The sequence below is a fragment of the Triturus cristatus genome, chromosome 3_2 (genome assembly GCF_964204655.1).
Source record: "Triturus cristatus chromosome 3_2, aTriCri1.1, whole genome shotgun sequence".
NCBI lineage: Eukaryota > Metazoa > Chordata > Amphibia > Caudata > Salamandridae > Triturus > Triturus cristatus.
The window spans coordinates 1,226,385,750-1,226,411,908 of record NC_140584.1 but is presented as its reverse complement, the minus strand read 5'-3'; the positions used below and the strand labels follow the sequence as shown (position 1 = coordinate 1,226,411,908).

General features: G+C 44.1%; 1 protein-coding gene across 2 annotated transcripts in view; it reads left to right on the top strand.

Annotated features, from left to right (window-relative positions):
- LOC146859519 (CD5 antigen-like) overlaps positions 1-26,159 on the top strand; it is a 1,224,668-nt gene that overhangs the window by 452,421 nt on the left and 746,088 nt on the right. For both annotated transcript variants that reach the window (XM_085650229.1, XM_085650228.1), the window contains one exon: positions 4,326-4,643. In XM_085650229.1, the coding sequence (XP_085506355.1) occupies positions 4,326-4,643 (318 nt within the window). The remainder of the gene's footprint in view (positions 1-4,325; positions 4,644-26,159) is intronic.

Sequence of the window (26,159 nt, the reverse complement as noted above, 5' to 3'; positions counted from 1 at the left end):
AAACCTTTGAAATTCACTGAAAAAACCATAGGTTTCAGGGGCGTTATAGTTAGGAATTGGCATTCAAAAAACCTTAGAAATTTACTGAAAAAACCATAGGTTTCAGGGGCGTTATAGTTAGCTGGACATTTCCTTCGTACAAAACCCTAGAAATTCCCCCGTTATAGTTAGTTCAGCTAACAATAACTCACGCCCCCGCAATGCACTGCTGATGACGTCACATATTACATCCCTCATGACATGGTCGGTGACATCACTGATGACATCACTGATGACATCTGAAATGACATCACTGATGACATCAACCATGTGATAAATTAGTGCATCTTCTCACACCCTTTGATATACTCAATCAAAATTTTAGACGTCCATTCTCAAAACCATAGATACTCCAATACCAATAACTACATACCCACTCATTGACTCTTAGATCTACACACACATCCACTCACTCACCTGAACAGTCACTCATACTTACAGTCACTCAGTACAGGACTATCATATGCATTTATACACCTAAATAGACACTCACACACCACCAATCATCCATAGAGGTACTCTCACACCTAGTCAGCCATGCAAATAATTATTCACACTCCCATTTACTCACCTATGCAGTTATACACACACAAGTTCACTTACTCATTAAAATAGTACCACATTCTTATGCTCTTATACAATCACTGATACAAGCACACACTCATCCATACAGCCACTCTCACAATCTAACACTCTCACATATACCCACGTATATACTCTTACACACATATATACTGCCTTTCACATATGTAGTTACTCACACATGTACCACTGAGATATTCATTCAATCACTAACACACCCATACATACACTCACCCAACCATACAGTCCATCACAGATGCACTCTTAAAACCATGCACCCATAGAATCACCCACTCACACATGTATGCACAGAGTCACACACACCCCACCCACACAAACACTCAGGCACCCAAACAGATACTCAGACAACCAATCAATAACCCATAGAGACACTCATATAGCTATTCACAAAACCATGCAGCCGCTTATACACCAACAGATAGACAGATACAGACATTCACACAGTTTAGTCACTAGTCTGCAGTAAGATACATTTAATGACTCACTTATAGAGTCAGTCATGCACCTACTAAATCATCCATTCACACACTTATACACCCACTCATTCTTCCATAGGTTTTTCCTTATATATATATTAAACATTTAAAATGTACAGAAACACACACTCACTGGATGACGTCATCAGTGATGTCATCAGTGATGTTATTTCAGATGTCATCAGTGATGTCATCAGTGATGTCACTGACCATGTCATGTGTGATGTAATATGAGACATCATCAGCAGTGCATTGCGGGGGCGCGAGTTATAGTTAGCTGAACTAACTATAACAGGGGAATTTCTAGGGTTTTGTACGAGGGAAATGTCCAGCTAACTATAACGCCCCTGAAACCTATGTTTTTTTCAGTGAATATATATATATATATATATTCACTGAAAAAACCATAGGTTTCACACACGTTATAGTTAGGAATTAGCATTTAAAAAACCTTGCAAATTCACTTAAAAAAACATAGGTTTCACACAAGTTATAGTTAGCTGTACATTTCACTCGTAAAAAACCAATGAAATTCCACGTTATAGTTAGATCAGGTAACTATAACTTGCGCGCCCACAATAAACTGCTGATGACGTCACATATTACATCACTCATGACATGGTCAGTGACATCACTCATGACATCAATGATGACATCTGAAATGACACATTGTGGATTGCGGTCGCGCAAGTTATAGTTACCTGATCTAACTATAACGTGGAATTTCATTGGTTTTTTACGAGTGAAATGTACAGCTAACTATAACTTGTGTGAAACCTATGGTTTTTTAAGTGAATTTGTACGTTTTTTTAAATGCTAAGTTATGTATTTATTTTGTATTTTTTTTTCTGGTTCTTCACCGTGCGCACATCGTGCGCTTGGTGCGCTTCGCGCACCGTGCGCGCGCTGTGGGCACTCGGCGCGCTTCGCGCACCGAGCGCACACGTTGCGCAGTTCATGCTGTGCGCGCCTCGCCTTTTTTTACACATTTACAATTTTCCTTGCGGGTCCTTCAATTTATTTAATAAATGTGATTGTTATTTCGTTTTTTTTTTATTTTTATTTTTTTTACCGTACGCGTACGGTAAGCTTACCGTACGCGCACTCCGCGATTTTTTTTAAAAATTATTACATTTATTTTTCGTACTTTTTGGTCCTTCGTGGACCCCCTGACCAACGCTAGGGGGTCTGCAACTCTCTTCGTTGCCCCCTTTTCACGTTATCCACCTTTGTTTTTCAGAGCGAGAGACAGAAAATGGCGGCCGACACTTTCTGATTTCGACCGATTCGAATGTTTACAGTCATGTAACCACCAATCAGAATTGAGCTCGCGCACGGCACCGTACGCGTACGGTAAGCTTACCGTAAGCGCACGGCGCGCGCTTACAGATATATATATTGATTTAAATGCTATTTTCTCAGGACCTACTGAACAGATTTACACCAGACCTGCAAAAGGCACATCCCTGACCTGAGGACTACCTCTCTGCCCAATTTCAAGTAATTCTGTTCAGCCGTTCGGGCTGTAGCTCGGACTAAAGGTCCTATGGGAAAATGCATGGGGAAAATGCGTTTTGGGACCCCCCCTTTTTCTCAGCCCCCGCTTGACGAATCCCCCCGAGACTTTCAGGGTAGGAGCGGAGCGTAGCGCCCCACCTATTTTAAAAAATTCGCGAGGATTCGTCAACCGGCGCCAAAGTTATTCCAAATAGAATGTTGCGGATTTCCTATGGAAACACGGTCCTAACTATAACTATCTACTGGCGACCGCCAGTAGATAATATATAAATATACTTGTATATACTGTACTCTTGCAACTAACAATGATGGAGCCTACATTCCACAACTCCAAACACATTTCAAAACTTGAGCTTTTTTTTAGAATTAAATGGTTAAAAGTTTTTGCCCTGAACCCCCCAGTAGCCTTCTGTCCGGCATCCAAACTCAAATGTGAGACGTTGGGACATGTGCTGTTTTTCTGCAGTGCAAGCTCTGCTGTGCACTGGAAATGGACTGTCCCACTATGCCACCTGTCAGGGGGGTCTCAACAGAGTTTCGCCATGAAAATCCTATGAGCTGATACAAGGAGACTGTTGTATGTAGTATAGCAAGGGTTTTAATCCCAATGTGACTCATGAGACGGGTGCTTTAGGATTGGAAATAATATGTATGTTTAATTTATGGTTTTCATACTCTACGAGTGAATTCAACCAGTGGGATTCCTGTCCTGGTCACACACACCCACATCTGTGCCCCAATGAGGAGCTCACGATACCCGACGATACCCGGTAGAAGGTTGAGCTGGTACATACTAAACTACACTTAGAGCCCCCAGACCGATCATAGTGATCTACAAAATGGCATGATTGTCATGGAATAGAGGCTTGAGTATCACTTGTATTTACTTTCCACTTGACAATGCAGAGTGACTGTTGTTTTTGATCCTGATGAATGCAGCGAACATTTAAGTCACCATGGCAGAAACATGTTGATCATATATTAGGGTATATACATTAACCTTCATTCACTAGCATTTTCATCACTACTACTTAGGAAGGATTAATAAAGTTATTACCCCTAAGTAGATAGTTTTTAAACACACTAGTTTCACAGTTTCACCTATATGAGTTGGTAGAACAACTACGTGCTCTGCACTCCTGCTCCTTCCCCCTTGGGTTAATTTGTAGCCCACACGGGGTACCTTGCGGTCCCTGTGTGTTGGAGGAACCCAGTGATGAAGCATGTCACCCTCGGGTGAGTGAGGGTTTTCGTCCACAAATTAGTTGTGCCCTTTTACTTTCTACCACTCTTCTTTTGCTAAAATATTTTTCTATTAGCTACCCTGTATACAGTGTGTGAGATTGATACTTAGAAGCTATATAGGATAGAATGGTTCTATAGGTAGAACTTTTTCTGTCGTGTAGCATTGTTCTTCTTTAAGACTCTCTAATGTGAGATACAAATTCTGATTTGGGTCAGGAAAACTGAAGGGTATAAAGAGATATTGATGAGGGGTTTACACACCAACAGGTGGACCTGAATGTAATGAAAACAATTACCGTTTTATGAGTGTAATGTTTGCATCCATGCTTGGAGAATTCTAATGCTGGTGTTTTAGCAAACACTCTGGCACAGGGGGTTTATTAATATCCAGGCAGTGAAAGGGTTTATAGACTGTAACAATGTGCATTTCTTCTGTTTCTGCAGCTCCCCCCATTGAGTTTGTACTGACGCATTCCAAGGAACCTTGTGTTGGGTTTTTGCGGATAAAAATCTTTGAATGGGGAAGAGTGTGTAACCACCAGTGGGACATGAAGGATGCTGCAGTGGTCTGTAGAGAGCTGGGGTGTGGAGTTCCAGTTTCAGCAACAACCGGATCTTCATTTATTCGAAATATATATGAACCAGTACTAATAACAGATGTACGGTGCAGTGGAAGTGAACGCAGGCTCTCAGATTGTCCCTACACTACCAGGGTACCTGATGACTGCGACACCACGAAGTCCTCAGGAGTGCGCTGCACAGGTAAGAAAGAAACAATCAGGATTATGAGATCTCACTTTACGAACTGTGAACAATGTATCTGCATCTTGTAAAGCAAACCTAACAACAAAGTAACGGAGTGTTGTACATTAAACTGGAGAGCATTACCGTGTGGTAAGGAGCACGTGAGAGTAGGCTTGAGGAGGAAGGCTGGCCACAGAGATGGTGCTGAAGAGGACTGATTTGCATCCAGACACTGTGAACCCTGGTACAGGTTGGGAGGAAGGTAGACATTAGTACAGAATTTTCAGATCACACTGTTATAGTGAAATTACATTTTGATGATGTTTTTTCAAGACTAGAGGTCTTTTCGGAAAGATCATAGCAGAGAGGTTTGTTAACACTGGGATGCAGTCCTCATTCTTGAGGCATAGCCTAAGCATTTTGGGTGGTTAGAAAATATATCACAGAATCCACACAACCACAGCATTTTCAACCCAAACCAGACACCTGCCGGTATCTCGCTCGGCTTCCTTGTGTTAGTTTTGTGTAGTTCCACGTTTAAATGCGGCCACATGGATCTTACCTAACCCACACATCTCCACATTTTAGCAGGAGATTCTGTGTATCAGGTAATCCATCATCATCAATAATCCTGACATAGACAATCAACAATAAATTGTATTTGTTTTTGAATTATTGGAACACCTTTCCTCTCAAGGAAGCACACACAAGAACGCCGGGTTGGTGACTGCCCACCTCAGCTCAGCCCCCTGGCTGCTATGGCACCGTGTAGGGAGGCTTAGCATAGTTCATGGAGCAAAGTATTTCTGCAGCACCAAAGAGTAGTGAAGTCAAAACACCAAGCAAAACGATTTAAAAGTATAAAAGTAAGGTCAAATGTAATAATTAGAACCACACAAAAACAACACAAATTCGAGAGACAATAGTGTTAAAAAGCAGAAAGCTCCAATGGTAGTGAATGGTTGCAGTAGACCAGGACCTAGGTGTGATTTCGGGCCTACCTGGAGAGCAGATTGGATGTACCAACCACGCTCGTCCCAGTCGGAGGTTTTACCTTGGGACTTAATCACGGAAATGGAAGTCAAAATCCTTAAGAGAGACAAGTCAGCAGTCTTTATCTGAAGAAGTCCTCATGAAGTTGGATAGGCTTTGGACATTGCCCCACTGAAGTTGTTGGATTCGGGGGACAACTCAGAGTCAGAAAAGTTCAAATGTCGCACCCAGGCAAGTCTTCTGGTCTGATTGCCTTTGTCTGGTCAAGATTTTTACCTTCAGACTTAATCCTGGAATCCTTCAGTAGGGCAAAGCGCCGGGCTGTATCTGACCATAGGTTCCATGAGTCTAGAAAACTCTCATTGATGGTTCTTTCAATCAGACATGTTAGTGTTGAAGCTCCAGGTGGGTCAAACCTGTTTCTGAGCCCAGAGAGGTCACGACTTGGGAATATAAGCTGGAGTGAATATTGAAAAAGTGTAAATGTTGGAAAATTGCCCTCTGAAGAGTCACCCAAAACCTTTTGCCTTCCTCCTTCCCTCCTACTCTTTTTCTGACCTAGTTTTTGTTGGATTTAGGAATCTGAGCACTTTCCACTGCTATCCAGTGCTAAAGTGCATGTTCTCTCTCCCATAAATGCGATAAAATTGGTTCATACCCATTTGGCATATTTAATTTACTTATAAGTCCCTAGTAAAGTGCCCTACCTGAGCCCAGGGCCTGTAGTTTAAATGCTACAAGTGGGTCTGCAGCACTGTTTGTGCCACCCACTTAAGAAGCCTCTTAAACATGTCTTAGACCTGCCACTGCAGAGCCTGTGTGTGCAGTTCTAAACTGCCATGTCTACCTTGCAAATTAAACCTCTTGCCAGGCCTAAACCTCCCCTTTCATTACCTATAATTCAGCACTAAGGTAAGCCTTAGGTAGCCCATATGGAAGGATGCTATGTAACTTGAGTAGAACATGTGCTTTTACGTTTGCATTTCCTGGTATTGATAATTCCCAAACTCGTTTTTCATTACTGAGAGGCCTACCCCTCTCATAGGTTAACAGTGGCAAATCCTTATTACAGTCAAGAAGCTGTACTTTCTAACTGAGAAGAAGGTAGAGCTGTTTACCACGAGGCTCAAGGTACATTTGCTCAGATGGCTCTGCGTGGGTCCTTTATCCAGCTCAAGCTCCATCACTGTTGGCCTGAACTCTTGACTTTGTCCCAGTCCAGTCAAACCAATTAATCCGATAAGGGCTTATTGCTTCTAGGTGCTAATTATACTTTTATTCTTCAAATATTCATATCTTGACTTCTACCTATTGGATGTTTTTCCTTTTGCTCTTGTTTTATGAATTAAATTAAGAGCTATTGTTGTAACTCAGTGTGAAGTATTGTTGAGTGGTGATTGCACTGTTTTACTGTTTGCTTTGTTGTACATATACTTTAGATATTGCCTCTTAAGTTAAGACTGACTGCTCAATGCCAAGCTACCAATGGGTGAGCACAGGATAATTTAGGGTGGGTGGTGATCCTGCTTGGACAGGGTGCATACGTGTGTCAACCAAAAACCGAATAGTAAACGTGGAGAAACGTCTAAGTTTGCCTTTGAGAATCCAGCCCCCCTGAAAAGATTTGTTCCAAGCAACACAGGCTGTTTACAAATTTGGTGCTCCAGTGGAATGCAGAAGTTTCACTCTCCACCAAAATGACCAAGTACCGCTCTTATATATGGTTTCTTGATATTATTATAAGGCCTGGGAAAAAAAACAATGATGTACTTTGTGTAAGTTCAGGAAGTTTGCGAACAGTTTGGAAGAGCATGCAGTGTGGAAGCAATCCCTCCAGCAAATTCAGGGCGGGGGGATGGGTGGTATGTGGATCCTAGTGAAAAATGATGTTGCCTGTATTCAAGAGCTCTTAAAGTATAGATTCTCTAGATATAATGGGCATGAAACAGATTTTTTAAGGGGCATGTATTTGATCTTGTTGAACGGTTTTTCATGACAAATGCCCACCAACTGTGATTCACCAATTTTAACCATACTGGATGTGTTGATTGAATTATGTCAACAGGTAGCTAAAATATTTGTTGTAGGTGACTTTAACACTTCTTTTGAGCCCTCCTCAACAATTAGTTTGGAAACTGAAGAAGAGGCTGAATACTGCCGGATCCCCAATCTGATAGGGAGCCCACATCGTACTTTTATAATCACTGCCCTACAAGTGGCCTCAGTAGTTGTTGGCCGGAGTCTGAGGGCATGTCAGGGGCAAACTCCTCTTGATATAAATAGGGCAGTTACATTCAGGAGAGGTGGACAGAGCAGTACCATCGATTACGTCCTACTAGTCGAAAAGTTATGGTCATCATTAAGGGACATGAAGGTTGACAATGTGACAGTAGTAATCACTATTCCCTCACTACCATTTTATCAGGGACAGAGCTCAATAGATCACCTCCATTTAACCTTGCGATGGCTCCTGAACCCATTATAGATAATAATTGCTGAAGGATATCCTGACCAAGTTTAATGTCAGATCAAAAATACAAGCTCAAACGTATGATCTGTTCTTACATTTCATGTCTGGTGTTGACATTTAGAGTGTGGATCCTCCATTATCTTAAATATACATAAACGTTTTTTCAGTAGACTAAAATCCATCTTTTATAGGGAACATAAGAACAAGTTCAAGTGCCCTAGGAAAGATCCTAAGTGGTTCTCAGAGGAATGTGAGCAGGCCCAGAGGTTTATGAACACAGCAGCCAGGGGACGTCATTGTGATGAATTTGTGACTTCCCGTCAGAGGTATAAGGTAATGCTAGACAAAGCCAAGAGAGAATGGGAGGATAATACGTTTTTAGACATGCTTCAGGCTCTCAAAGACAACTGTACTTTTTGGTCAATTATTACACACTGAAATATAGGGCACCAAAGTTCAAGGCAATATCATATTTCGCCTGATAAATGGGAAGGAAAATGCCCGGCACTTTACTCAAAAGTTAGGCATGAGGAGCCTACTTTAACTTATAATAAGGAGGATCCCAGCTATGACCGGATTGAACTAGATTGCAGACCTTCCACTAAGATTTCTTTTACTTTGGCGGAGACCCTTTTAGCTTTTAGCAGCTGAAAATAACAAATGGTACCTGGGCCAGATTGCACACCGGGAGACCTTTATACGTCTGAGCCTAAGCTTAGGACTTGATATGTTAATCTGTTGTCAAAAGCAATCTCAGTTGGGGGAGATCCGGGATTGTTGGAGAGGGACAGAAATAATTCCTGTGTTTGGAAAGGGAGTCACAGGCTGCCCAGTTAACTATAGGCCTATTAGTTTGATAGACAATTTACAAAATGTCTTTTGCTGGGCAGGTTTTAATGAAGTTACAAGAATGGATTGAAAACGTGCAGATTCTGTCACCACATCAGGCAGGATTTGGTGTTAAAGCAAGCATTTTAGATCAGGTGTTTAAGCTTGCCCTCCTTCATTGGAAATATGCATTGCTGCAGAGGCTCTGTGTACCTTTTGTTGACCTTCGAGCAGCGTTTGAAATGATACCTCGCAATACGCTGTGGAATGTTGTGGCTAATGTGGGAGCACCCAGGGATCTCATCCACACAAAGGAAACTATGTTCAGGTTAGATGGGGAGTAAAGGGTAAAATAACCTATTGTACCCCTATAAGACATAGAGTATGGCATTGGGTGGGTGCTCGCTCCCACGCTGTTTTTTTCTTTTTTAACACACTTTATTGAGAACCGTTTAGCAACGTACATTGTCAATGAACATACATACGGTCATTTTTCATTTGTCGTTTTTTCATGCATATACATTATTTGCATTACGATCTGCATGAACAGTGGAGTGCATACATTTAAGTTGCGTAATCTCCTATTCACAGAATTTTGGACATGTCAAACATCAGGAATATGAAGCCTGTTGGTGTTCAAACAATTTTGAAAAAGAGAGAAAAATAAAACAAAACAGTCCAAACTTTACCCCCCTCCCACCTTCCCCCCTCCTAGCCTGCGTTTACCTGTTTACATTATTATCTATCAAGGTTATTCATGTGTTCCTATTAGTCCTATGCTGTCTGTGACCTAAGGACTGACGGCTGACGTGCTTGTCAGTGTGAGCTCTTATCATGCGGGTGTGGTGTTAGTCTATTGTGCTATATTGCTCTTTGTGGGTACTAAATCTATACACTTAAGGTCCTCCATCATAATGTCCCACTCCATCGAGATAGGTTGTTTGCGCAGCCCTCTCACCTCTTCACGTCTGAGCGCCGCGCTCTCTGCACACCCCCAGTGTATCACATCTTCCTGCCAATCGGCTAGCGTGGGGCATCCGGGGGATTTCCATTTTTTAGTGAGGGATCGCACTGCGAGTATGAGAGCGAGATCCAAAAATCACTGTTGTACTTTTAGGCTTTAGTGCATTTACGGAGACCCAGGAGGTAGTCTAAGACATTATCCTGAACTGTAACATGTGTGGATTCCGCAAGGGAACATGCAATGTAGTCTCCGTGGGGTTAAATAGGCTCCATGTACCACCATGGTTTGTATACATTTTCAGCCTAACATTGCGGGACACCCTTTTGGAATGTTCAAGTATGGTCGCCCAAGCTTTGTCAGTAAGGTCTGCCCCTGTGTCCACCTCCCATTTAGTCCTAAGAGACGAGAGTGGAAGTGCCACATGCATACTAATGCCCTTTTACAGCCATTTGACCTTTTGTTGCTGATCTGGAGTCGGGCCGATGCCGCCTGTACTCTGAGCGTTTTTCTGTGCTCGTTGGTGCCCCAGTCTCTGTGATTTGCCGGTTACCTGAGTTAACAGTTCAGATTGACCGCCCTGACTCAAATCAATGTTCATTACTTCCAGCCATTCCTCGGCATTACTTGGGCTGTCAAAGAAATAGGCTTTCCTATTGTGAAAGATCTTAAGGCTAGCTGGGAACAGTAAAGCGTATTTAAGTTGGGCCACTCTCAGTTTTTTCTTTATGGCTTGGTAAGAGGATCGCTGACTTTGTACTAGGATCGTGTAGTCCGGGTACAGCAATATACGGTGGTTTTAATATTGAATCATTGTTTTGACTCTTGCTTTTTGTAAGAGGACATCTCGGTGTAGTTCAGTATCTTGACAATCAATCGTCGTGGGGGAGCTCCCGCCTTCGGAGCACCTGTGGGGATCTGGTGTCCTCGTTCTACACAAAAGTATGGGGAGAGACCTTTGGGGACTACGTATTCCTTAAACCATTCTTCCATAAAATCTGCCACTTTAGCACCTTTGCTGCATTCTGGAAGGCCAATTATGCGTATGTTATTGCGTCTATTGCGGCCCTCAGTGTCTTCCACCCGGTCTAGAAGGCCAGTGACTTGTTGTTGAAGATGTTGTATTTGTGCAGAGTTGGCTGTGATTTGAGGTTGGAGATCCTTAAGGGTTCGGTCATGCTCTCGAACCGTCCCCGCCAGTTTCCCATGATCTGCCTTAAGCAGTGTAAATCCAGATGTGAGAGTTCTAATTTGTTGTTCCAGCACCAACCTAGATTCACAAATTTCCTTTAGGATTAGGTCTAGTTTGTCTGGGGTGCTCTCTACAGTTTCTGATGACATGGCTCCTGGCGGCGGGGGTCTACTAGAAGTCTCCAGCACAGCCGAGTGTCTGCTGGTACCAGGGTGACAATCCATTGTTTTCCCCTTAACCCTCCCCATGTTGCTCGCTCGATCCAGAGGGAAGCTATCGGCCCTTGGTCCGTTCACGTTGTCTGTATAGGGTCAATTGCCCAGGGCGAGCCCCAGTGCCCAGAGGAGATGGGTGGCTTGGCTATGATCCCCAGTGCCGTGATGTCGCATCGGACCAGGTGGGGCCAAGTGTCCTAAATTTCCCCGGGTCTCATATCTGCTAATATGCAGGTTCCACTCGTGGTGGGGGAGGGGGAGGAGGTAGAGTTCAGTGCGCTGCATGGGCCCGGGCACGCTGTCCTGCCTTCCCCATGGGCAGAGCTCCTCAGGTAGACCCGGGCGTTTGGTGTCCCAGCATGGGGGTGAAGAATTCAGCCTATGACGTTCTCGGCCCCGACCCGGGCCCGCGCACTCAGCCTCTATTGTCCTCCAGTGAATGGCAGGGTCACTCCTGGAGCCCCTCCAGTGCCGCAGATGTGGGTAGCAGTGTGGTCTCGGAGATCATGCAGGGCTGCCGGTACCTCCGATACTCCCCAGAACAGTCGAAGCGCTGCGTCACTTTCGGCCTGCACAGAAATTGACCTCCCGGTCTCTGTTGCGTCCTGCGGGTAGGCCGTTGCCAGCCAGCATCTACTGTAGCCTCAGGTCGCCGTTATTCCCAGGTACCGGACGCTACCAAGGTCCACTCGCCGTCACACAGCAATGCTTATAGCAGATGGCGATCGGTTTTGGGCATGTTGAACAGGGTTTACTCCCCCGGGGCTCTGGAGCCTCACCAAGACACGTCCGCAATCTTAGGCGGCCAGCCACGCCCCTCTCGCTCCCACGTTGTTTACCTTATATATAAACAATGTAGTTGAGAAGTTACGGCAATGCATGAATGATTCCCCCTCCTTGAAAGGAGATAAAATCCCAATTCTCCTTTTTGCCTATGATTTGTTGGGGTCAATAACAGAATATCGACAACAAAAATGTTGAGGTACAAAAATATCGGGACAATAATATCATTGTCCAGAATATCGAAGTCCTATCTACATAATGGTAAGTAGAAAAATATATTTAAAAAAATATCGTTGTTAAAAATATCGTTGTTAAAATTATTGTTTTTTTTAAAATGTTTAAAAACAATGTAAAATAAAGTAAATAATACATATAAGTAAAAAAAGAAAGTTAGAATTATTAGAAATTGTTTAAAATGATAAATAATAAAAATAATGTTAAAAAAATTAAACATACATAAATATAAAATACAATATATAAATGTACTTAATATTATTAATAAATATTTATTATAATACATTATAAAATGTTAGAAACATATTACAAATTATAAATACATATATATACATATACCAGTAAAATAAAAACTAATATTATCTACTGGCGGTCGCCAGTAGATAGTTATAGTTAGGACCGTGTTTCCATAGGAAATCTGCAACATTCTATTTGGAATAACTTTGGCACTGCGAGTATGAGAGCGAGATCCAAAAATCACTGTTGTACTTTTAAGGCTTTAGTGCATTTACGGAGACCCAGGAGGTAGTCTAAGACATTATCCTGAACTGTAACATGTGTGGATTCCGCAAGGCAACATGCAATGTAGTCTCCGTGGGGTTAAATAGGCTCCATGTACCACCATGGTTTGTATACATTTTCAGCCTAACATTGCGGGACACCCTTTTGGAATGTTCAAGTATGGTCGCCCAAGCTTTGTCAGTAAGGTCTGCCCCTGTGTCCACCTCCCATTTAGTCCTAAGAGACGAGAGTGGAAGTGCCACATGCATATTAATGCCCTTTTACAGCCATTTGACCTTTTGTTGCTGATCTGGAGTCGGGCCGATGCCGCCTGTACTCTGAGCGTTTTTCTGTGCTCGTTGGTGCCCCAGTCTCTGTGATTTGCCGGTTACCTGAGTTAACAGTTCAGATTGACCGCCCTGACTCAAATCAATGTTCATTACTTCCAGCCATTCCTCGGCATTACTTGGGCTGTCAAAGAAATAGGCTTTCCTATTGTGAAAGATCTTAAGGCTAGCTGGGAACAGTAAAGCGTATTTAAGTTGGGCCACTCTCAGTTTTTTCTTTATGGCTTGGTAAGAGGATCGCTGACTTTGTACTAGGATCGTGTAGTCCGGGTACAGCAAAATACGGTGGTTTTAATATTGAATCATTGTTTTGACTCTTGCTTTTTGTAAGAGGACATCTCGGTGTAGTTCAGTATCTTGACAATCAATCGTCGTGGGGGAGCTCCCGCCTTCGGAGCACCTGTGGGGATCTGGTGTCCTCGTTCTACACAAAAGTATGGGGAGAGACCTTTGGGGACTACGTATTCCTTAAACCATTCTTCCATAAAATCTGCCACTTTAGCACCTTTGCTGCATTCTGGAAGGCCAATTATGCGTATGTTATTGCGTCTATTGCGGCCCTCAGTGTCTTCCACCCGGTCTAGGAGGCCAGTGACTTGTTGTTGAAGATGTTGTATTTGTGCAGAGTTGGCTGTAATTTGAGGTTGGAGATCCTTAAGGGTTCGGTCATGCTCTCGAACCGTCCCCGCCAGTTTCCCATGATCTGCCTTAAGCAGTGTAAATCCAGATGTGAGAGTTCTAATTTGTTGTTCCAGCACCAACCTAGATTCGCAAATTTCCTTTAGGATTAGGTCTAGTTTGTCTGGGGTGCTCTCTACAGTTTCTGATGACATGGCTCCTGGCGGCGGGGGTCTACTAGAAGTCTCCAGCACAGCCGAGTGTCTGCTGGTACCAGGGTGACAATCCATTGTTTTCCCCTTAACCCTCCCCATGTTGCTCGCTCGATCCAGAGGGAAGCTATCGGCCCTTGGTCCGTTCACGTTGTCTGTATAGGGTCAATTGCCCAGGGCGAGCCCCAGTGCCCAGAGGAGATGGGTGGCTTGGCTATGATCCCCAGTGCCGTGATGTCGCATCGGACCAGGTGGGGCCAAGTGTCCTAAATTTCCCCGGGTCTCATATCTGCTAATATGCAGGTTCCACTCGTGGTGGGGGAGGGGGAGGAGGTAGAGTTCAGTGCGCTGCATGGGCCCGGGCACGCTGTCCTGCCTTCCCCATGGGCAGAGCTCCTCAGGTAGACCCGGGCGTTTGGTGTCCCAGCATGGGGGTGAAGAATTCAGCCTATGACTTTCTCGGCCCCGACCCGGGCCCACGCACTCAGCCTCTATTGTCCTCCAGTGAATGGCAGGGTCACTCCTGGAGCCCCTCCAGTGCCGCAGATGTGGGTAGCAGCGTGGTCTCGGAGATCATGCAGGGCTGCCGGTACCTCCGATACTCCCCAGAACAGTCGAAGCGCTGCGTCACTTTCGGCCTGCACAGAAATTGACCTCCCGGTCTCTGTTGCGTCCTGCGGGTAGGCCGTTGCCAGCCAGCATCTACTGTAGCCTCAGGTCGCCGTTATTCCCAGGTACCGGACGCTACCAAGGTCCACTCGCCGTCACACAGCAATGCTTATAGCAGATGGCGATCGGTTTTGGGCATGTTGAACAGGGTTTACTCCCCCGGGGCTCTGGAGCCTCACCAAGACACATCCACAATCTTAGGCGGCCAGCCACGCCCCTCTCGCTCCCACGTTGTTTACCTTATATATAAACAATGTAGTTGAGAAGTTACGGCAATGCATGAATGATTCCCCCTCCTTGAAAGGAGATAAAATCCCAATTCTCCTTTTTGCCTATGATTTGTTGGGGTCAATAACAGAATATCGACAACAAAAATGTTGAGGTACAAAAATATCGGGACAATAATATCATTGTCCAGAATATCGAAGTCCTATCTACATAATGGTAAGTAGAAAAATATATTTAAAAAAATATCGTTGTTAAAAATATCGTTGTTAAAATTATTGTTTTTTTTAAAATGTTTAAAAACAATGTAAAATAAAGTAAATAATACATATAAGTAAAAAAAGAAAGTTAGAATTATTAGAAATTGTTTAAAATGATAAATAATAAAAATAATGTTAAAAAAATTAAACATACATAAATATAAAATACAATATATAAATGTACTTAATAATATTAATAAATATTTATTATAATACATTATAAAATGTTAGAAACATATTACAAATTATAAATACATTTATATACATATACCAGTAAAATAAAAACTAATATTATCTACTGGCGGTCGCCAGTAGATAGTTATAGTTAGGACCGTGTTTCCATAGGAAATCTGCAACATTCTATTTGGAATAACTTTGGCACCGGTTGACGAATCCTCGCAAAATTTTTAAAATAGGTGGGGCGCTCTGCTCCGCTCCTACCCTGGAAGTCTCGGGGGGATTCGCCAAGCGGGGGCTGAGAAAAAAGGGGGGTCCCAAAACGTGTTTTCCCAATGCAATTTTCCATAGGGACCTTTAGTCCAAGGTACAGCCCGAACGGCTGAACAGAATTACTTGAAATTTGGCAAAGAGGTAGTCCTCAGGTCAGGCATGTGCCTTTTGCATATCTGGAGTCAATCTGTTCAGTAGTTCCTGAGAAAATCAAAAGTAAAATCATATATATATGGGGGCGGAGCCTAACCACACATCTCATCCTGAGATCTGATTGGCTGTCAGCACTTCATCCAAGAAGTGTTGGCAGCCATCTTGGGACCAATATACATGATAGCACCTCATTAAAAAGCATTGCAGTTAATAGAAGGTTTTAAGACTTTAGTTACATTATAAATCATTTGTGGATGGTACCATACTCATTTAAGGAATTGTGGTGTGTTCTAAGGTGATTTTACCATGTGAAAAAGCCTTCTGCTGTGATATCATGAACCATGTTTTAAAGAAAACTATTTTCTCATGCTTTTCCCACAGAGGTTTGGAAGGTGATCTATAAGCTAAACTGAGAGCATTTTTTCTGTAAATTCACATTATCTTTCTCAGTCATGTGAGAATGAAGTCTGACATTCTCAGTAAAACATGTACATCCAACAAGGGCAGAGACTGTCAGTTGATTCCTTTGTGTTCTACTACAGCTTCCCAGAGTGTTCTAAAGAACAACTAGAGCGCTAACAGTCTTACTTATGACAAACGTATGGCACACCTGAAGCCATCTTGATTGGAATAAAGTGGTAACACTTAAAACATTTAATTTACAAAGGAACAAAGTGAGGGGGTTCATTTTGCCATATAAATTATGATTAGTGCTGCAGAAAGAAAAACACATTTTGACTTCTGAAATCCTCTTTTATTTCATAAAAAAATTCTGATATGCAGACTGAAACATGCACTTTCAATACCAGCAGCAGATTTGCCTGGTGAGCAGTAGCTTTACTACAGTGATCTAATGAGCAACTAGAGTGCTAACATTCAGAATTTATGGAAAATGTGTGACACATCTGAATGCCTTCTTGATGGAATCAAAGTAAAAAACTGAAAGTATTTCCTACTGAGGAGACTGCAGTAAATGGGGAAATTAGGAAACTTCATAACAAATAAATCTCCCAAGATGGCCACCAGAGACAAAAGAGCCCAAATGTAGCCCAAATGTTGCCCTAATATCACCCAGATGTAGCCCAAATGTAGCCCAATGACGGAACGTCCCAGAGTGTTCTTAAGATCAACTAGAGCGCTTACTGTCTGACTTATGACAAAAGTATGGCATACCTGAAGCCATCTTGATTGGAATAAACTGGTAACACTTAAAACATTTAATTTAAAAAGGAACACAATGAGGGGGTTCATTTTGCCATAGAAATTATGATTAGTGCTGAAGAAAGAAAAATTAGGGCATATTTTGAGTGACTTCTCAAATCCTCTTCTATTTCATTAAAAAATTCTGACATGCAGACTGAAACATGCACTTCTAATACTAGCAGCAGACTTCCGTGGTGAGCAGTAGCTTTACTACAGTGATCTAATGAGCAACTAGAGTGCTAACATTCAGAATTTATGGCAAATGTGTGACATATCTGAATACCTTCTTGATGGAATCAAAGTAAAAAACTGAAAGCATTTCCTACTGAGGAGACTGCAGTAAATGAGGAAATTAGGAAACTTCATAACAAATAAATCTCCTAAAATGGCCACCAGAGACAAAAGAGCCCAAATGTAGCCCAAATGTAGCCAAAATATCACCCAAATGTAGCCCAAATGTAGCCCAATGACAGAAGAGTGCAAAACACTTATTTTTTGTGTATTTGCAGTTTTATATAGTGCAGACCTGTCAGGTAATGGAGTGCTTTACATGAGCATTGGTTACATCACACAAGATCAAATTCATTTTGGTTGTAGACATGGGGAGATTAAGTGATTTGACCAGAATCACAGAATGTTGTGCTGAAGCAGAAACTCCAACCTGATTCCCCAGTTGCAAAGTCTGCAGCTCTGGAAGTAACACCACACCCTCTCCCCTTGGATGCAACATTTAATCAAGTGGTCAACTGGATAAAAAAACATAAAGATTACAAATAATTTAAAAGTTCTTTGTCGCTATTTGAAAACTCAGAAAATATGTCCTCATTTTAGTTTTTTAGAGCACTAACCATAATTTTGATGCAAATAAGACAATCTCATATATGTAATTTCTAAAGGAAATGCTCTAGGCATTACAGTTTTGATTACATCAAGATGACGTCAGCCGTTCCACACTTTTGTAATAAATATAGAATGTTAGCAATCTAGTTGTTCATTGGGATACTGTTGAGAGGCAGAGGCCAGGAGCATGAACTCTGAAAATTGAAGGCAGGTAGGAGAGTGCACAGGCAACAATTTGACCACACTAGGCAGGCAGGAAGGGCAGTGGCAGCACAACAGACTATGGAGGGCAGTGGAAAGGGGGGCAGGGGCAACAAACCAACAATACAGGACTGGCAAGAGAGGCTGCGGCAATATAATAGACCATTGTGGGCAGAAGGAAGAGGCAGTGGTAGTACAACCATACATGCCAACAGACCGGTTTCAGCCAGGAAACGTCCAATGTTTTTAAGCTCAAATGAGCTTTATTTGATCTGTCTCCTATATACAATCTCCTCTTTTTCAATGTAACTCAAAGGGGAAAATCAATACCCCAGTTTTTTTTCAAAATCTTCCTCTTACCAAGTTCAAAATGTTCGCAAGTATGGTACATTGGATCATGGTAGGCAGGAGGAATTGGGGTAGGGACATGGACTCGGATAACAGAGGACAGGAGGGACATGGAGAGGTACACCAAACTGACCCTACAGGACAGGCATCAGGGTTTGCAGCAGCGCAATACACCACACAGCGCATGCAAGACTGGAGTGCAGCACAACAATCCATAGAAAGCAATAGGGAGGGGACAGGACCATGCACATGGACAACAGAGAACAGAGGGGAAAGAGGCAATGGTAGCTAGCTGACCATAATGGACAGACAGGAGAGAAAGCTGCAGCATAACAGACCATAAAGGGCAGGAGGGACAGATCAGGGGCATTACAATGGAACAGACAAGCCAGGAGGGAGGGAATAGGGGTCTGCACATGGAAACAGAGGGCTGGGGGCAAGGGGGCAAGGCAGGAGCAGCAAGATGACCATGGAGGTCAGCCAGTATGGGCACTAGAAACAAGACACACCATGGAGAGCAACAATGAGACTATGATGGCATACACACAGACCATGGAGGGAAGGTGGGAGGGGGTCAGGGGCAGCTAGCTGACCACACAGGGAAGGTGGGAGGGGCCATGGCAGCACAGAAGACCATGCATGGCAAGCGGGAGGGTTAGTGGCAGCACAATGGCTATGATGAGCAAGAAGGAGGGTGCAGGGGCATGCACAAAGGACCATGGAGGATAGAAGGGAGGGTCAGGACCTGGGCACAGACAAGAGAGTTCAGGGGAAGGGGCCTCACAACAGACCGCGCGGGGCAGGCAGGAGGATCAGTTGCAGCACAACAGACCAGGGAGGGCAGAAGGGTGTGGCAGTAAAATGAACCATGGAGGACAGGAGGAAGGGGATAGGGGCATGGCATGTGGACAGGCAGTGTGGAGGTGGCAGGGACAGGTTACAGTCATCTGACAATGCTAGGCAGGTGGGAGGGGAGTGGCAGCTCAACAGAACACCCAGAGTAGATAGGAGTGGCAGGTCCATGGAACATGGTGGGCAAAAAGGATGGAGCAGGGGCATGCACAAAGACATCGGAGGGCAGGGGGAAGGAGAATAGGGGCAGCAAGCTAAACACAGAGGCTAAGCAGGAGGTCAATGATGGGCCATAGAATTGGGCAATGGAGGGCAGGAGGAGTGGACTGGTACATCATGCTAAATGGAGGGCAGTGGCAGCACATCAGACCATGCATGGCAGGAGGGAGGAGGCTAGTCCATGGATTCAGACAACAGAGGATAGGGAGGAGGTGGATGGGGCAGCAGGCTAACTGTTCAGAGAAGGCGGGTATTAGGAACTTTATTGTTTTTAAAATGTGTGTCTGTGCGAACTACTTAAAATATGAACAAGTATGCAGCATAATCTCACTTTTATTCAGGAAGAAGAGGACGTTTGTGACTGTGACTCTGGACTCACTTGGCAGAAACACCCCCTGACCCTCCACCCCCCATCGCAAAATGTAATGCCCGTGAAAAGGGTAGGTGGACGCAGTGTTATATAGAACATAGTCCTGAGTGCACGATTGAAAATGAAAACTAGATATAGTATATGGTATAAACTATGCACCAAAAAGTGTGATATAAGATGAACCGGGGCGTGAAATATAATATGCAATACAATGTGCGCAATGACAGATTCATTGGCGAGCGCGAGATAGCACAGGCACTAGCGCGTGCTATGCGATATGCGCCTTGGAGTGTAATATGCACAGTGTAGTGTTGTGTAACCTAACTAGTCTCTAAAGTTGTAATATAAAATATGTGCTGGGGAGTGTAACGTTTCATATGCACTCTGACAAAGATATGGACCCCAGATTGTAATATGTATGGCATAGCGCTGTGTGTTATAACATAGGCATCGAGGAAGGCACGTTAGATGGGCAATATAACCCGTGCGAAGGCAAGTGTGGCATGACATATTCACAGGCTGGTGTTACAGTGCACATGGGCTAGAGAGTGTCATAGCATATGCACTAGCTGGTGGAATACAACACAGAGGTGTGAGGCACTCGGCGGGCACTGGTGGGTGTAACACAGCATTGGGCTCAGCCAGGAGCACGCTGTGACTCTCAAGTGAGGTTTGTCTCCTTTCCAGAGAGTAAAATAAAAAGTATTACACATTCGGCGGTGGATGTGTGTTTTATTAACCGTGAGGGGGGTTTCTTGCATAGTTTGGTCAAATTTTTGTCAAATCCCCTTTGAATGGCTTGGTGTGCGTGTAAATTAAATGTGCCCGTCAATAGCTACCCATGTTTGTATAAATAAACAACAAGGGTATCTACTTGGAGAGTACCCACCGGCGGGGGCGCCGGGATTAGTCACGGTAGGGCGTCAGACACGTCAGAACTTCACTAGCGGTGTAAATACATTCCATGTGGATTCATTCTATGCATAGTCGCCTTTTAATGAATCTCACGCAAATCGTCATGGTGATAGGTACATAAGGTTTGTTCAGCATGTCCTAGGTTTATCTATAAATATATATTTTTAAAAAATAATAAAAAACAAAGGCCGGCCCCAGGGGATGGGGTTCCCAGGGCCAGTAAATTAGAAAAAGAAGGGGGGTCACACAGCCCTCCTTCTTAAAAAAATAAAATAAATGAAAGACTGGCATCGCGCCGGAGGCCCACCCCCTCCTTGCAGCACTCTGCAAACGTGCCCCATGGCCAGTTGTAAGTTGGGGAATTAATTCCCCTTCAATACTGAGGGTCCCTGAGGGCCAACTAGCCCAACAGGTATCTCCAGTATGCGCCAGGGAGCTGCGTTGCAGACAGGTGTTCTGAGGCCACGCCCCTTTTTACACCTCTATGCAACGCAGCTCTGTGGCGCTTACTGGAGGTACCTAGTGGGCTAGTTTGACCCTAGGGACCCTTAGGATTCAGGAGGACTTAATCTCTCAACTTAGAACGGCCACAGGGCGCGTTTACACAGTGGTGAAGGGAGGGGACGGGGCCTGAGGTGACGTGTGCAAACACGCCCTGTGGCGCCTTTTAAGTTGGGGAAATAATTCCCTTTCAATCCTGAGGGACCCTGGGGGCCAACTAGCCCACCAGGTGCTTCCAGTAAGCACCACTGCTCTGCGTTGCAGAGAGGTGGTGTAGGTCGTCCCCCTTTTTACACCTCTCTGCAATGGCACTTACTGGACATACCTAGTGGGCTATTTTGCCCCTAGGGATCCTCAGGATTCAAGGGGACTTAATCTCCCAACTTAAAAAACAGCCACAGGGCATGTTTACGCAGTGGGGTAGGGAGGGGACGGGGCCTGAGGTGACGTGTGCAAACACGCCGTATGGCGCGTTTTAAGTTGGGGAAATAATTCCCCTTCAATCCTAAGGGACCCTGGGGGCCAACTACCCACCAGGTGCTTCCAGTAAGCGCCACTGCGCTGCGTTGCAGAGAGGCGGTCTAGGCCGTGCCACTTTTTACATCTCTCTGCAATGCAGCTCTGTGGCGCTTACTGGAGGTACCTAGTGGTCTAGTTGGACCCTAGGGACCCTCAGGATTCAAGGGGACTTAATCTCCCAACTTAAAACGGCCACAGGGCGTGCTTACACAGTGGTGAAGGGAGGGGACGGGGCCTGAGGTGACGTGTGCAAACACGCCCTGTGGCACGTTTTAAGTTGGGGAAATAATTCCCTCTCAATCCTGAGGGACCCTGGGGGCCAACTAGCCCACCAGGTGCTTCCAGTAAGCACCACTGCTCTGCGTTGCAGAGAGGTGGTGTAGGTTTTGCCCCTTTTTACGCCTCTCTGTGGCGCATTTTAAGAGGTAGTTTTAATCCCTGCCCTATTATATGCTAGGGGCTTACAGAGGAGGACATGCTGATCACAGGGGGACCCCAACGCCTAGTGTTCCCTAGTGTATGTAGGTGTTTTCACTGTATTCTGAGTGTCTTTTAACGTAGCACTGGCTCTAGGACTGGTTAGTCAGAGTCAGTTACCACCAGTATCCTTCTGAAAAAGTTGAGGGTACAGGTTGATTTTGCAACAAGGCTTCTTTCTGCTCTTCTGTTTGTTCTTTCTGCACGTTATCCTTCTTTCTGCACTTTTCTTCGTCTTTGAGGACTTCTGTTGCGTCTTTCTGCATTTGTTTTTTCTTCTTTCTTCACATGTCCTTTCTCTGTAGGCATAGTTAGAAATTAGCATTCAAAAAACCTTTGAAATTCACTGAAAAAACCATAGGTTTCAGGCACGTTATAGTTAGGAATTAGCATTTAAAAAACCTTAGCAATTCACTGAAAAAACCATAGGTTTAACCCCTTCGATGCGCATGACGGAGCGGTTCCGTCATGCGCATCGGTTGCGCTGTGCGTATGACGGAACCGCTCCGTCATGGCCCCGCCCGCGCAATAGAACCTTCAGCACAGCGCGGTAATCCGCGCCGCACTGAAGCGGTTAAGGGGCGTTACAGTTGGCTGGACTTTTCACTCATACAAAACCATTGAAATTCCCCCATTATAGTTAGTTCAGCTAACTATAACTCGGGCGCCCGCAATGCACTGCTGATGATGTCACATATTACATCACTCATGACATGGTCAGTGACATCACTCATGACATCACTGATGACATCTCAAATGACATCACTAATGACATCACTGATGAAATCATTCAGTGACTGTGTGTTTCTGTAAAGTTTAAATATGTTTTATATATATATATAGGTCAAGGTGTATTGAAGAACGAGTGGGTGTATGACTGACTGAATGGATGATTTAGTAGGTGTGTGACTGACTGTATAAGTGAGTGATTAAACGTGTCTTCCTGAATGCATGGGTTAGTGACTGAACTGTGTGAATATCTGTATCAGTCTGCCTGTTGGTGTGTAAGTGGTTGCATGGGTTGGTGAGTAGCTACATGAGTGTCTATATGAGTTATTTATTGCTGGTCTGAGTATCTGTATGGGTGCCTGAATGTCTGTGTGGGTGGGTGGGTGGGTGGGGTGTGTGTGACTCACATCCACTCATTCACCAACAGTCCTATACAGTCACTCATACATGTACTCACTCATCATATGTACTCATACATCTATACATCCTGTTACACAACGCCACTCATCCATAGAGTTACTCACACACATAGTCACTCATGTTAATAAAGAATCAAACATCCATTTACTTGTATATACAGTTATACACACACCACCACACTTACTTCTACAGAAACATACACATACTTAGTGTTTTAAACAATCACTTATAGAAACACATACATATTCATACAGGAACACTTTCAATCTCTCACTCTCACATATACTCACTTATATACACCAATAGTCACATATACTAGTTTAAAACATATGTAGTTACTCATAAAGACACTATTGAGACAGTCATTCACTCACTAACACACCCATGCACACACTCATCCACCCATACAGTCCTGCACACATGCTGTCTTCAACACATACAAACAGTGAGTCACTCATTCATGCACTATGTAATACCCCCCACCGAACCATACAGACACTCAGACACTCATACTGATACTCAAAAAAACAACTAATAACCTATATAGACACTCATGTAGCTACTCACCAACCCATGCAGCCACTTATACACAAAGTGAGAGACTGATACAGATATTTACATATTTAAACATTACTCACTAAGCCATGTATTCACTAAGATACACTTAATCAGTCAGTTATACAATCAATTTTTCAAAAACAAATACCCATTTATTCTTCCATCAACCTTGAGATATACATATATAAAACATATGTAATTTTCAGAAAAACACACATTCACTGGATGATGTCATCAGTGATGTCATCAGTGATGTCATTTGAGATGTCATCAGTGATGTCATGAGTGATGTCACTGACCATGTCATGAGTGATGTAATATGTGACATCATCAGCAGTGCATTGCGGGCGTGCGAGTTATAGTTAGCTGAACTAACTATAATGGGGGAATTTCAATGGTTTTGTACGAGTGAAAAGTCCAGCTAACCTATGGTTTTTTCAGTGAATATATCTATAGATATATATTAATTTAAAATATAAAAATATTTTTAATCTTTTACAATTACATTTGCCACTATGTTAGCAGCAACAGTACGGAAAATGTTGGATAGCGGAGGGGATAAAATTATTATTCCCACTCCAGGGAGTGCAACAGTTAGGAAAGTGTTGGATAGCAGAGATGTACAAATTACTATTCTAACTCCAGTGAGTGCAACAGTAGGGAAAGTTTTCGATAGCAGACGGTTAAAATTAACATACTTATCAATTAAATAATTATTAGAATGAAATACACACTGAGGTGCCGATTCCAATCCTGTAAATCCCAGGTACGGAGCGTATTCTCCCTACGACTCGTACCCGGGAAATCCACTGTACAACCCTGAAAGTACGATTCGTTCAGAAATACCATTTCCGTACGAAACGTACAAAACACCGTACGGCAAAAAAATACCAACGAGTCTGTTTCGGGACAGCGCGTACGCGACGTCCGTACGGAGTCAGGCTGCGTTTTACAGACCAGCAAGTACGATTTGTCCCTACGTCACTCCGCACTGCTTTTTTTTTACGGCAGCCAAAAACTCCCGGGAAATTGAGTCCGACGTAAAAACGGAGCCCCGGTACGCAACGGACAGCCATGGACCCCATTCTAAGTGTCATCCAGACCCTCTTATCATACGACCTGGTGCACCGAAACCGCCGCGCACGCCGCAGAAGGTGAGAACAACACCCAGGGGCAAAGGGGGGGTGAGGGGCAGGAAACATACCCCTTACTAGGGGTGGGCGGAATTTGCGGAATTAACCTTCGCAAATTATCGCGAGAATGTTTAAAATTATCGCAAACAAGCAGAAATATCGCGAAGATGCGGAAGTTTTTTTCCGGCATGTTCGCGAGATTTTCTGCATGGTTGCGGGTCGCCAACTTACCCATGTGGTTGCTTGCGGGCGCGGCCATCTTGTTTTGAGTTGTTCTCGCGGTGCATGATCGCGAGAAGAAAGACGTGATCGCGCGACGCATGACGTCACTGCGGGCGCGAACTGTCGCGAGACAGCGCAAATGGCTAAAAACAATACAACATCTCATGGAGAACGCGACCGGATCAAGAAAACTTGTCGGCGAACGCAGGGATTCAGGTAAGGCGATCGCGCGCGCGCGAGAATGTATCATTTTACAGCGCGAGCAAGAAACAAATTATCGCCAAGCTGCGGAAACCGGAATTTTTGACATTTTCGCGCTCTCCGCGGAACGCAAAAATGTCAAATTATCGCAATTTCCGCGAACGGAACGAAATTTTTGCCCAGGCCTACCCCTTACCCAAATTAAAACCTACAATATACAGGACATACATTACCTCAAGGGTCTGGTCACTTCGGGGGGCGTGTCCACCAATCCCTGCGTCCCGCAACAATGGAAGTGGACGTGGACGCTTACCCCTATGGCAACACTAGATTATTGATACGCACCGTACTCACACATGCATAGCGTGGGTACGGTCCGTATCACTATTGTAGTGGGGCCGTAGGAGTACGCGTGTTACGGACCGTACACATGCTCTCAGAGCGTGTGTACGGCCCGTACCACTATAGTGGTGGTGCCGTAGGAGTACATGTGGTACGGGCCGTACACACGCTCTCAGAGCGGGTGTACAGTCCGTAACACGTGTACTCCTACGGCACCACTACAATTGTGATACGGACCGTACACACGCTCTCAGAGCCTGTGTTCGGCCCGTACCACTATTAGATTGGGGCCGTAGGGGTATGCGTGTTATGGACCGTACACACCCTCTGAATGCGGGGGTACGGTCCCTATCACACGTACCCCTACGGCACC